The sequence below is a fragment of the Quercus suber genome, unplaced genomic scaffold, assembly GCF_002906115.3.
Source record: "Quercus suber isolate HL8 unplaced genomic scaffold, Cork oak 2.0 scaffold_62, whole genome shotgun sequence".
NCBI lineage: Eukaryota > Viridiplantae > Streptophyta > Magnoliopsida > Fagales > Fagaceae > Quercus > Quercus suber.
This window is the reverse complement of record NW_027069527.1, coordinates 1683549-1696385: the sequence shown is the minus strand read 5'-3', so window position 1 is coordinate 1696385 and position 12837 is coordinate 1683549. Positions and strand designations below refer to the sequence as shown.

At 33.9% G+C, this 12837-nt stretch overlaps 2 protein-coding genes across 4 annotated transcripts; both read right to left on the bottom strand.

The window, feature by feature from the left end:
- Positions 1-30: 30 nt before the first annotated feature.
- LOC111996148 (protein SOSEKI 1) lies at positions 31-3716 on the bottom strand. 3 transcript variants are annotated; one of them, XM_065772695.1, is made up of 7 exons: positions 3403-3716; positions 2851-3008; positions 2672-2741; positions 2333-2445; positions 1553-2189; positions 1128-1232; positions 31-332 (listed from the first exon to the last, which is right to left on the bottom strand). In XM_065772695.1, exons 2-7 carry the CDS (start codon positions 2975-2977, stop codon positions 161-163), a joined length of 1224 nt encoding a protein of 407 aa, XP_065628767.1. In that variant the 5' UTR covers positions 2978-3008; positions 3403-3716; the 3' UTR covers positions 31-160. The 3 variants fall into 3 exon arrangements, with proteins under 3 accessions (XP_065628767.1, XP_065628766.1, XP_065628768.1); XM_065772694.1 differs by having other exon boundaries at positions 1553-2192; positions 3403-3714; XM_065772696.1 differs by lacking the exon at positions 31-332 and adding an exon at positions 594-1040 and having other exon boundaries at positions 1553-2192.
- A 4155-nt stretch (positions 3717-7871) lies between these two features.
- Positions 7872-12390, bottom strand: LOC111996156 (cation/H(+) antiporter 15). The gene is given in 5 exon segments (XM_065772717.1): positions 7872-8357; positions 9226-9734; positions 10079-10412; positions 11008-11979; positions 12223-12390. Coding segments are annotated over 5 exon segments (2352 nt in total). The 5' UTR covers positions 12274-12390.
- Positions 12391-12837: the final 447 nt, after the last annotated feature.

The window sequence follows — 12837 nt, the reverse complement described above, 5'->3', positions numbered from 1 at the left end:
GGAATCTGAACCTCCATAATAGGAGACCAATTGTCAACAAAAATGAGCAGATGGATATTTCATTTCTACTCTGATCACCTGCTGTACATTAGCTAAAAAAAAGGCCTTTTCTTTTCCCTCACAATTTTGGAAAATCAACAGAAATTAACTCAAAAACAACTTAATTGGTCAAAAAATAGCCACTTGTTGATTTCCTATGGGAGGAAGTTATTGATTCTGCAGATGGAGCCTTCTCAGTGTTAACTGCTGCAGTCTTTGCAAATGCTTTCATTCCCCTACAGGACTTCATATGCTTATGCATTTTTTCTGGCTTGAACGACTTCCCACACTGCCTGCAATAAGTAAAAAGAATTTTGGTCACCTTATGGTTCTATGCAATCACAAGGATATGAACTACAATTCCCTCTAGCTTTAAACCCCAAGTTGAGTAGCTTGTGCTTATTGCTGAGTATGATTTGGCCTATGCATCATGCTACACATTCTCAAAGATCATTAATTTTTATCTGTGTCAACAACTGATAGTGATCCGTGACTAACTTTGCTATTGAATTAGGCCACTTGATACATGGATTATTTTAAACAGATTATATTAACAGGATATAATCGACCAGATGGCTCATGAGCTCAGCAGAAATGATAGGTTATGAATATAAAATAGAAACCAACCTTTTAATCAAGAAATATATAATTAACCATAACTTGACAACACTCATTTGTAGTATTAATGCCTATCATAATCAACAATTCATGTACTTTATATTTTCATTTTGTTTTTAAATGAAACAGAAATTTGACTTGTGCTGATTTGTAGTAATCCTATTCCATTGAGGCTGAGTCTTTGACTTTAAAAAGATGCCCACTTGGTTAAACACTTCACCACTTGTCATACTCTCCAGTGATTATGGCTTGCATTCGACTTTTCTTCTTCTTACTTCTGATGATTCTGATTTATATTTTGGGTCACGCACCTCAGTTGGGCTTGGTCAGTCAAAAGAATCAAAGCCTATATATTTTATTCTGACTATGGTACCCTGCAACATCTATTTGTAACAAATGGAGATTCTGGTCAACCCAGAACGACAACATTGGTTTAACTCAGTACTAGCAAGATAGGTTGCATCACTTACGAGCAATTTGGCCCAGCCGCTGGCTTGTAAGCAGTTTTAACGGCCTTTTGTTTAGAAAATTCACTGTGCTTCTTCTGTGAACCATGTCCTCCATCATAGCTTTCCCTGCACCAACAATGCAACTCAATATTAATCTTTGTTATTTTATTCTTACGTAATAGGACAAAACTTAGCTGCAGTCCCTCTATATGCAATATGTTAAGTTCTCCAATTAAATTCAATCTTGTAATTGCATTGAATAATGTAGCACAAATGGTGTAATCTTCACAATAACTAAATTCAAGCCTGCCACATGATTGAATTTCATTGAGAAATCTAAGATACAATACACAATGAACTACACGTAAATTTTGCCCTGTGTATCATATCTATGCAAAATGTTAAGGACTTTAATAATTGTGAAAACATTCATTAATTTGACCTACCTAGCTTTCTGCTGTTCTTGATGTTGTTGTTTTTGTTGTTGTTGTTGCTGCTGCTGCTCCCCTTGATTCCAATTAGTCCCATGCCATTGCCCTCCCAATATCTCTTCTTCACAAGTCTTTGTTCTGTTTGCCCGATTCATCATGATTAAAACTGCATCATTGGTATCCACAGCACCACAACTAATAAAATTGCGAATCATGCTAGAAGCTCCACCTGAATAGGTCTTGCTCTTTGTAAACGTGGATTTTGAAGACGAAGATGATGAATATGCTGAGGCTGGTGTACCAGCATTTTCCTCTTTGTTCTTGTTGCTCTTCTTTTTATTCTTCCTACTCAACAGAGCTGAATAAAAAGAAGCAGTTTCGAATTTCTCACTCTGCTCTTGCTTCGCTTCTTCAAGCTTCGGTGAATCATTGGCTAACGTTGACCTCTCAGAGCCGAAACAAGTTGATTCTTCAGTGATTTCAGAAGAGAACTCTGTTGAGGTATTGACTTTAGAATCTGGCTGTGTTTGATATTCTTCATTAGTCAAAGGTTGCTCCAGGTGTTGTTCTTCAGCTAGGACTCCAACTTCAACAGGCTGTTGCTTTTTCAATATTGAAGCTTTTTTTTCACAGTGTGAACCATGATCTTTAACTTCTAGAGCAATCAATTTGAGTTTGAATTAAATGGGAAGTATTGTGAAACACAGACAATGTAAACACCATCAGTTACAATTCCATTAAAGTTATGGAAAATTTCAAATAAAATAAGTCAATGATACTAATTAATTGACTAACCAAATGGGGTATTGATAATTTCGGATCCTTTGAGCACATATTCATTGTCAGATATAGGAGTGATAAGATCATCATCTAGCAAGTCCTGCCAAACATAACCTGTCTTGTACCTCCTGCCATTCAGAACCAGTCTTAACACAAGGAACACTAGTGATAAATTACTGATATTTTTAAAAGCTTAATCTATTAAGAAATGATAAATTTGATCATTATTCTCACACTCCCCTCACTCTTGGTCCTACTTGTTCTGATACATACATGAATTTAATCAGTTATTCAAAGAGATAGAACTAAGTGAAAGCCCCTTGTTTGGACGGGGGGAATGATTGAATTAGATACCTCTTGTAGGACCAAGTGAAAGATTCCGGCATGTCCTTTCCTCGCAGATCCGAAAGCCATCTCTTAACATCTTTTACACAAATAATGAAACAAATTAATCATCAGCACCCAACAATCACCTAAGAACACAAATCGCAATTCATGCTGAGAAAGAAATAGACTCATGACTAGCTAGTCACCTCTCAGATAGACACCATTACGATTGAAATGGTGTACACGAACGAGATGAGGATGCTCAACTCGACCCATATGACTAAGGAAGTAAATAATGTGTAAACGTCTCACTTCTCCACCTTTGGCTTCCATTCCTATCTGGTTTCTTCTTATTCTTCTTCTTCTGTTGTTTGCACAAAGTCCCCCACAGCACCACCAATATCAATACCAACACAAACAAACAAAAACACAAAAACACAAAAAATCCTCTTCTTTTTAGACAAAGCCTCTCATTGATTAATCAATAACATTTCAAAACTCAACATTAAAAAAATAGAGAAAGACCATGAAAAGCCCAAGAGAGATCTTTGTCTCTCTGCCGGCCTGCTCCACAAAAAGCCGAAAACAAAACATATTCCTCATGCTTGACATATAACTCATTATAATATTAATGATCAACGTTCATCTTTGCAGGCCTAGCTACATGACTATATGCATGGACTATAAAATAATAACCATATATATAAAAATCATAACTTTCTTGTAGAAACAAAAGAATCATTGGTTTTCGAGATTACCCCACTTATCTTTCCCTTCTCAGCAAGCAGTCTCTAAGTGTGACTGTGTGTGTGTGTGAGAGAGAGAGAGAGAGAGAGAGAGAGAGAGAATAGTACAAGGAAGCACCACTATTATGGAGGATTGACCAAATATAGATCAGATAAATATGGAGAGAAAAGATTTGCAGTTTGGCTTGCCACCCGCAAGTTTTATCTGATTTCCCGCTATTTAACAAACATAACATACGAGAATACATATCCTGCCAGCTTTTGACTCAGATATATACACTATGTTATTCCCATAAAAAGGTCTTGTTTATCACCATAAATTCACATTGGTCCAATGAATCCATTGCTACCCTTTGTTATTCTTTTTTTCTTTCCTATATTCTTTCCTTATATATTTATTTATTATATTTTTCATCCATACATTAATGGTCGATAACCTAACCCAAAATCCTACCCCCTTTTTTTTAATTTTTTTGAGAATAACCCAAAATCCTACCTAAATGGATTGAGTGAGCAACATTAATTGCATATATTCTACTAACCCTCTCCCAAATCCTTTTCTTAGAAGTCTTTTAATTGTAGCACCATATTCTAATTATAATTATTTTTCATATTAGATGACCTATACAACTTATTATGTAACGACATATTTGTTTTTGTCTAATTAAATTATTAATAAACATAGTGATACAAAATTTTCACAAATATTAATGTGACACATTTTGATTGGTACATAATAAAAGTAGCATCAGATAGTCTTAACATACAGGGGAAAAAAATAATTTTGTACATAGGATAAGATTACTCTTAAATTGACTTCCAACAAAAAAAAGGGGGGGAAAGGATTGCTCTTAAATTATAGATAAAGATATATATTAATATGAGAAATATGGTATGTAAGTCTGTTACAAATAAAAGGATAATATATATGGACCTGACTGGACAGTGATCAAATGATATGTACAGAGAATTTGGGGTCTAGTTGAACCATTGACCTAACTCAATAAAAATGAAAATAAATGATGAAGGTGAGGGAGAAAGAAAGATATTTAATGGGGTAATCTGGGAATGAATTATTCTCAGGTAGAGGAGAAGGTTGGGTCACCGAATTCATTATTTCAATAACTGATTGGTTGGTGCTGCATAAATTTTTTTGCTCTCATTTATTTGGATATGTTGTGTTCTATTAGTATTATTTATCAGATGGTCTTTTGGTAGAAAGCTTATTAACACAATTTTATACACCTTGGCTAGCCAAACCGCAAATCTAAGAATAAGAGAAAAGTGCAAACATAATTTATGTCATATGTTCTATATTAATAATTTTTTTTAAAGAATTTGATAATCAGTATTTATTGGTGTTATCTAATATTTTTTCAAGCATACATGTTCAAATAAAATATATTTATGTGAATTTAAGCTAGCTCAACTAGTAAAATATTTTATTCATTTAATAAAAAATTTGGTTTTTATTTATAAAAAAAGAAAAAATATGGGATAAACTAATTAATGTCTTGTTTTAATGATAAAGAAGAATTATCATAAAATCATAAAATTAAATTATATCTATCTATGAAAAAAATATTTTTATATTTAAATAAAAAAAATATTTCTAATCAAAGTGTGCATGGTTCTACACCCACTTGTTGTAAAGAAAAAAGTATACACAATATTTTATTCCTTCAATTATTTTTAAGAAAAAAAAAAATAAAGAAAGAAAGAAAAGAAAAGGTAACAGTGTTATGAATTTAACCTATCGATGATGATGGGGTCCTCCTCCATAAACCCCATGTACTCTGTTGGTTCCATAACAGTAGCGGGTGAGCCTTTTGCATTCATATCAGAAGTCAGAACCTTCTTCTCGTCAGTTTTTTGCAGCTTTAATATATATTCCAGCAACGCAGAAGAGAAAAAGGGTACTACTGAACACTGCAAAAAGTAAAGACAAAAAACTAATCCATCATGCAACATGCCTTAACAGAAATAATTTTTGTTCCTCAATCTGTCCCTATAGCTTCTATAAGAGAGTGCAATTTGGGAATCAATTACATCCTAGCTAGCAAACATTTCTTTATAATTAAGCATCTAATTATACTAATAACGATTAGTAAATGATGAATAATGTAATTTTACCAAAAAACCTTAACAAAACGAGCATATTCTAAAATTTAAGTATTAAATACCTTTTGGTTTCATATGCTTAAAAATGTAATTAAACTATTTAGATAGATTATTCTACTAAGAGTCTTGTAATTCAACTGATTAGTTTAAATCACATCTTCCTCATTATAATAATTGAATTATTGAGAGAAAAAAAGAATAGCTTATTCTCTTAGATAAAACTTTTTACAGTATCACTTCTTCTTAGATATAGCTTAATTAGACAATCCTTAATTTATTTTCATATAACTAAAAGAAGCTATACCCCATAAACTAACAATATAATAGCACCAAGACATGATGAAAATGTTCATGAAAATATAAAAAGATATGTAGAAATATATATTCCATATAAAAGAAATTTCACATATATGCTTAGAATTTGAAAGATAGCCTAATGAGGGAGCATCAATCATTGATTTCTTACACTGAATTGAGGGTGAACTTCAAAGAGAGTTTGATATCCATTTTCTCTTTTATAGAGAGAGAGAGGAGAGAGTGAGAGACTATCCTTTCTTCGTTGTTGATTAGCATGAACAAAACAAAATTCAAATCCCCCCTCCTTCTCTACATCTCTAAAAAAAAACACAAAAAAATTAGTGATTGGGTGAAGGGTCAGACAGGAAGAGGAACATTGATACCTTGGACGTGAAGGAGTGTTTGATGGTGATATGAATATGCAATCTTTCTCTTGTCAAAAAACGTGCCGTTGCAGCTGATACCAAAATATGCTGCTTGACTGAAAAAATGGATGAATATCCACTACTTTCTAGCTTGGTTATGTGGTTAGATACTCAAAGTGGTGGGATAGGTCAGTAAACATAATGAGGTAGATGATGTTGATGGCCTTACTATCATATCCCAACTGTGTGTAAATTTCTAACATACTGGCCGTTTGGTTCACATTTTATAATGATACACGGCATTAATGACGTATTTATTTATCCAGCATGGAATTTACTACTGGGTTAGACAATCATTAATTGCTTAACCCTGAGGAACCTATCAATTAATCACTATCCCCAATCATTGCCACCAAGGCAACAGCTTTTTTATTTTATTTTATTTATTATTACACCATTATTTATTGATATAATAGATTTTATCTTAATTTTAGGGTTTATTTTATGATGATTGTTCTTTATTATTAAGTCAAAAGTTAAGACACTAATTGATTTTTGCTATGGATTAGATTCGAATATAGGTCCCTTGTTTGATGATTTAAAACTTTACAATTTAAGGTAAGACCACAAGATGACAACTTTTTTGTTTTTGAAAAATAAACATGTTTCTCCTACAACCATTTTTTTGAGGACAATCGGAAAGGAAATTAATTAAAATGATGCCATTAAGTAAAATTCCATTTTATTTACGCTTTATATATTAAGGCACCGCAAAAGGATTAAGAACCTTATAAGGTGTAACTCAAATAATATTATAAATGAGTTCAAGTGTTCAAATACCTCCCCTAATTGATAATTTAATTATTAAAAAAAAAGATGCTGTAGATATTGGGCTATGCATCAACTTGATCCATAAGGGTCCCTCCCATGTTCATAAGGGTTGGATAGTGTGTGTTTATATATATATATATATATATACACATACATACTAATCTCTTTTGGTATAAGACTTGAACGATAATTGATATGTCTTGATTCAAGCCACACACTTATAGATAACACTAAACACATTAAAAATGTGCTATATGCTAACATGTATTAGGCCTGTAACAATGCTCTCCATTTATCAATATATAGAAATAAGGAAGAATAATTGATCACTATATCCAACTTTACATTTTTTTTTTTTACAAGATATAATTTCTACTTTAATTTAATCTAAGTGTATATATGTGTGAAGCTCACTCTTGAAGACTTGAACCATGGCTCTTACCTGCCACACTTTACAAGCATTTATATTTGTGGAGTGACCACCGTACCAAGGGTGCGTGGTGGTCACCTTTACATCTGTTAACTACTACCCGTCCATCATCAAACGAATTCTATCCAATTTCACAGCAAATAATACTGTCCATTTCAAATGATTCAGTCAGTTACTATTTTTGATGAAAATGATTCAGTCAATTACAAAAAACAAATGAAAATGACCCTTCTATGAGAGCAGCAAATAGAAATACGACACAGTTACAATTAAGTCAAACAAATTAAGATGGACTCTTAACTAATTAAAGAAACGCTATCCAGGGGATGTGCAAAACCAAACTATATTTACGTACTTTATAGACTTCCTAATGATCCTTTAACAAAGAATTGGTTCCTGCAATGGTTGCTAGCTTTTTCTTCTTCAAGTTTAATCCATCAATACTCATCTTCATTATATTGAGCTGCACGAGGTACAAAAGGTTCTTTGTCAGCATTATCTCTTGGGGGAGGCTGCCATGTCATGTGCCCAAATTGCTCTTTTAGACGTCCAGTGTGTTCTTCTTCAACCCCAACTTGACCCAGTTCCTCTCCTCCTCCACTACTTCCTTCACCATGTTGTTGCACTATCAGAACTGATACATTTGATGTGAAGCTTGCAGACACCAATGAATCCCCCAAAGCTCCAAGTTCTGGACAGTCACTCCACTCCGTTAACCCGGATGTCAATGGTGACTCCATTCCTTCCCCTCTTCCAACTATGTATAGATCATATTCCTGATGCTCCATTGTGCTTATTGTTTTCAGAGTTTCTTCCCCATTATTCGTCAATTTCTCCATGAATGTAACTGATGTGTTGCACTTGGTATCTTGCCTGAACTTTTCTAGATAGTCATCGTCTAGCTGCTTTTCAGTGTTATTACACTCCTCTTCTTTATTCTCTCTTGGGTTCAACTGAGCTGCATTCTGTTCGTCTGTGTTTAAAATAAACAAATATTAACAAGAAAAGAAGATATAGAGGACTAATGTGTGTGTTTTAATAATTAATAATTCAATAGTTACGATAAAAGAGGGTATTTGAATTCGTCTATGTTGGCAACATCGAAAGGTGTCAACTGCAAGTTTCTTGATAGACTAATGTTTATTAAATAAATTTTTTTTATTATAAAAAGGCTCTCAATAAAATCTGTATATATATATATATATATTTTTTTTTTTTGGTGTGGAATGTCTATACAATTTATGAATATATATAAAAACACAATCGAATTGACCTATGGAGCCCAAGGATGTTTTGTTTTTTCCTTGAGTAAGCTTTAATCAAGAATTTACTGGTACAAAATAGAAACAATGTTATAGAATACTATCAATTTTAGTGACCTTATGTGAAAAGAAAAATGCTAAAGTTAATTACTATAGTTTCTTAGAGATGTTACAGAATACTATCAATTTTTATATATAGGCTTTACAAACTAATAGGTCAACTTTTAAACACTGCATTATTGTTATTGATGTAGCACTGATTTCATTCAATATTGTTAGATTCAAATCTTTTTGTAGTAAAATTGATAGTAGTTTTAACAATTTCTTTTTTATTTTTCCACAAAATACTTACAAATTAATGAGTAAATAAATGTGATTGGTGTTAGTGTCACAACAATAAAATAATATATAAATTTCTGAACTATTTTTTGTTTTGTATTTTAAGTTAACATATCAGGTTATAAGTTTGTCTTGCAGTAAAATTTATAATAGCAGAAGCATCACTCACTGCCTAAGTTCATTGTATGACATCCAAAATAGTTACAACTTTACTATTAAGTTCTATTCTATGCATAGTATTTTACCAACCTGAAACAAATCGCACCACCGTTAAGCTGACACTAGAATGCCCCGACATCCTCCATGCATAAGCCAATGCCTCCCTATCATCGGGGCCGCCAATGAAGAGCATGGCGAAGCGTTGTCCATGACCAGCATGGTTGGACTCTCTGCGCATGGACGCATTAAGTCCTCGATCCACAAAGATAGCAACAGAACAAGGTGCATTTGCGAACACATTTTGGTTAACTCCTCTAAGAGGAGGGTTAGAATCCTCCAATCCACCATCCATGCTTAGTTGTTTGTGAAAGGGAATGATTATGAGTGTCACACGCTTGTCCTCAGCTAAGCTACAAATATCCTCGTGCATTGTGTCATAAGCAGACACTGCTGTTAAGGGCTGGACAGAAACATAATTGCTGTGGCTCTCCAAGCTTTCAAAGGCACTTGCAATGCCATCAGAGTTTGATCTTGAGCGTCCTATTAAAATTATGGTTAAATAATTAAATTCATTATTTTTTTAATAATTTAAATTTTTTGAACAATCAAATAATTTATTATGTATTAAAGTAAATAGCCATGAGTTTGAATCATGTCTATACCATATCCCTCATTTTAAAAATTAACAAATCTGCACATGTTAGGCCACAATTATTATTTGAACACATTTAGATTTATAATGTTAATCTAAATCATGAAAGTGATTAATTTCAAATGAAAAACATCTTATTAAAGAGAGTATGAAGTCAGATGTAAGAAAGTGTTAAAATTATAGTTACATGATTAAATTCACAATTTTCCAATTGTTTGATAATTTATCACACCTTTGTTTGTAGAGCTGTAGGTGTCATGCACAATTAGCATGGCGGAAGAGCGTCCTGTGAGCTCGACTAGGTGGACAGCAAAGACGTTAATGGGGGATAGTTGAGTGGGATTAGAATTCTGGAGGAGGTTAATCATGCCAGAAACATTGCGCATGGAATGAATACATACAAGTATTCGAAAGTCAGTGTCTGGCTTTGTGCTTTGTATGGTCCTGCGCTTGTAGTGCCTGGTACGCCTTGAGCGCTTGTAAGTGAATGCAAGGATAGGCCCAACCACAAGTGTCATAAGCCAGAATGCAAGCACCAAAACTGAAAAGGTTTGGTTGTCCAAAGCCTGCAACAAAAGATATATAATATTCGAGTCAATATGCTGTGTAATTAACTTTGTGATTTTGCGAGTCATATATACATGCATGCACAAGTTTTAGTATCAAATCAGAGATTCAAAATGCCTGAGAGATCATATATATGGCTTAATGAGCTATGCCTATAAATAGAGAGCAAGAAGTCGTGTTGTCAGCAACCTACTAATTAAAATGAAGGATTTTATTCTATTTGCTTTCCATTGGTATTGATTCATCAATATTATTACATCTTGGCACCTACCTATATGATGATTTATGCTAGGTAGCCCTAAATGAGTTGGTGATTAATCATTCAATGATTTTAGATTATGATGTTTGAGATTCACAAATTTTATTACATATGCCTAAGAAATTGACATGTCAACTTTTAAAAGCAAATAAAAAATTAATATAAATTTTTTATTTATTATGTTATTGATACAGCACCAACCACATTAATTGTCATCTTAATTTATAAGTTTTATATTATATTTACAGTAATATCAAATATACTGAGCAATGGTACTCCCATTTTTTTTTTTTTTTTCATTTCATGAAAATCACACAAAGAAAGATGTAGAATACCTTTAAGTCCCGTCCGGTGCAAAGAATAATAAGGGACAACAAGCCTTTGGTGTTCATCAGTAGTCCAAGAGACAGACCATCCAGTGCTGGCATGCCGTACAGAAAAGATATGCAGTAAGTGCTGAAAATCTTGGGTAAAAAAGTTAGGACAATAACTAAAAAAGCGTTTGCCCAACTAGTGCCATGGGTAATTTGTCCAATTTTGACTCTGAGCCCAACCATTATGAAGAAAATAGGCATCAAAATCCCTGACACAAAATCTTCAACCTTCTCCATAATTGTATCTGTAAGGTCCCCTTTTGGCATAATAACTCCCAACATGAAAGCCCCAGCAATGGAATGAGCACCACAAGCATCAGCTATGAATCCACACACTATGACCCCAGTCAGAACAAGACATACATGGAAGTCATTGTAGTTGTCTTCTTTTGCTGTGTGGCGAATTATCCATTTGAGAGCTGGACGTAATGCAAACACACAGAAAATTGTGAAGGCAACAGTTGAACCCAGTGCAAAGTACTTTCCCTGATGAAGCAATGCCATTGCCACTACCAGGAAAACCCAACAGCATAAGTCACTGATAAGAGCTGAGGTTAAGGCCGTCCGGCCATACTCTGAGCGTAGCAGCTTGACATCTGCAAGGATTCGAGCAAGGTCCGGGAAATTGGTGCAGGCTAGAGCAACAGCCCAGAAGATTGCACCACCATGGTTGGATGCCTTAGGTTGAAGTATGTAAAATAAGCCATAACCAACAGGCATTGCAACGACAAAACCGGCTAGGACAACACTATAGGCCTTCTTCCCTGCACGTAGTATTAAGGTAAAGTCTGTCTCTAGGCCAACCAAAAACATATAGTAAACCATACTCAAGTTTGCCACTGTCTCCAATGTCATAATGCTCTTAATTGGAAATACATGGCTGTGAATGAACTGTGTGCTTGCCAATCCAGATCCGCCCAATAACACGCCAGCCTATCCATTTGAAATGTATCGATTTTATGGTTCAGATTAAAATTACAAAGCGAAAGGCATATGAGTATATCTAATGTCATGTCATTTAAAATTTTAAATACATGAAATAAAATCGCAGCAGTAAAATTGACTATTGTATGTTATTCTCTATCAATAGCTCTATGGGGTTTACTGAAACAAATATTCAAACATACGTTGAAATATGCTACGAGCTTGATATTAAGAGCAGACAATAATACTTACAAGGATCTCAGCAACAATACGAGGTTGGCGTAGAGGTTTAAGGATGAGCATCACAATACGAATGATCAAAATAATGAGTGATAGTTGCAGGACGAAGAGAGGGAGAGAAGTCGCCAACGGATTTTCAGCCCGCCATAGGCCATTGGAACGGGTTAAGTTTTTTGTGTAACATATCTGCGTATTACCTACTCCGTATTTTATTAACTTCTCATCCTTGGTTAGTGCTGCACCCATTTTAGCTTCTTATGATATTGAATCTATATATTGATATACTATATCTCCCTCGATCAATTAGTGTTAAGAGTCTTGTCACTCAATGATATTATCTAATTCTCTTACAGAGAAGAATTTGGATTCAAATCCAATATAAACTTTGTGGCAACGGCCTTATAACCCCGAATACAAAAAATAAAAAGTTGGGAGATATGGAAAAAGAGATAGATTGGAAGGAAGACAAACTGGTTGTTGATGATGAGAGAGTTTAGTTGTGAAGAAAGTTTGTAATGTATGGTTGTCCGGTAAAATTGGGTGGCATGGGGGGGTTTTTTCTTTGCTAGTGCTTTTGCTATGTAATTTGTTGTTAACAACCGTCCTTTCACCGTTTTAACATTCTGT

Excerpts from the sequence above, each read along its gene's own strand:
- LOC111996148 (XM_065772694.1), bottom strand. The coding sequence starts at position 2,977 with ATGGAAGCCAAAGGTGGAGAAGTGAGACGTTTACACATTATTTACTTC. Across the intron at positions 2,446-2,671 it reads TTCACTTGGTCCTACAAGAG|GAGGTACAAGACAGGTTATG; the intron begins GTATCTAATTCA and ends TCTGAATGGCAG. Across the intron at positions 1,233-1,552 it reads CAAGAACAGCAGAAAGCTAG|GGAAAGCTATGATGGAGGAC; the intron begins GTAGGTCAAATT and ends TTGTTGGTGCAG.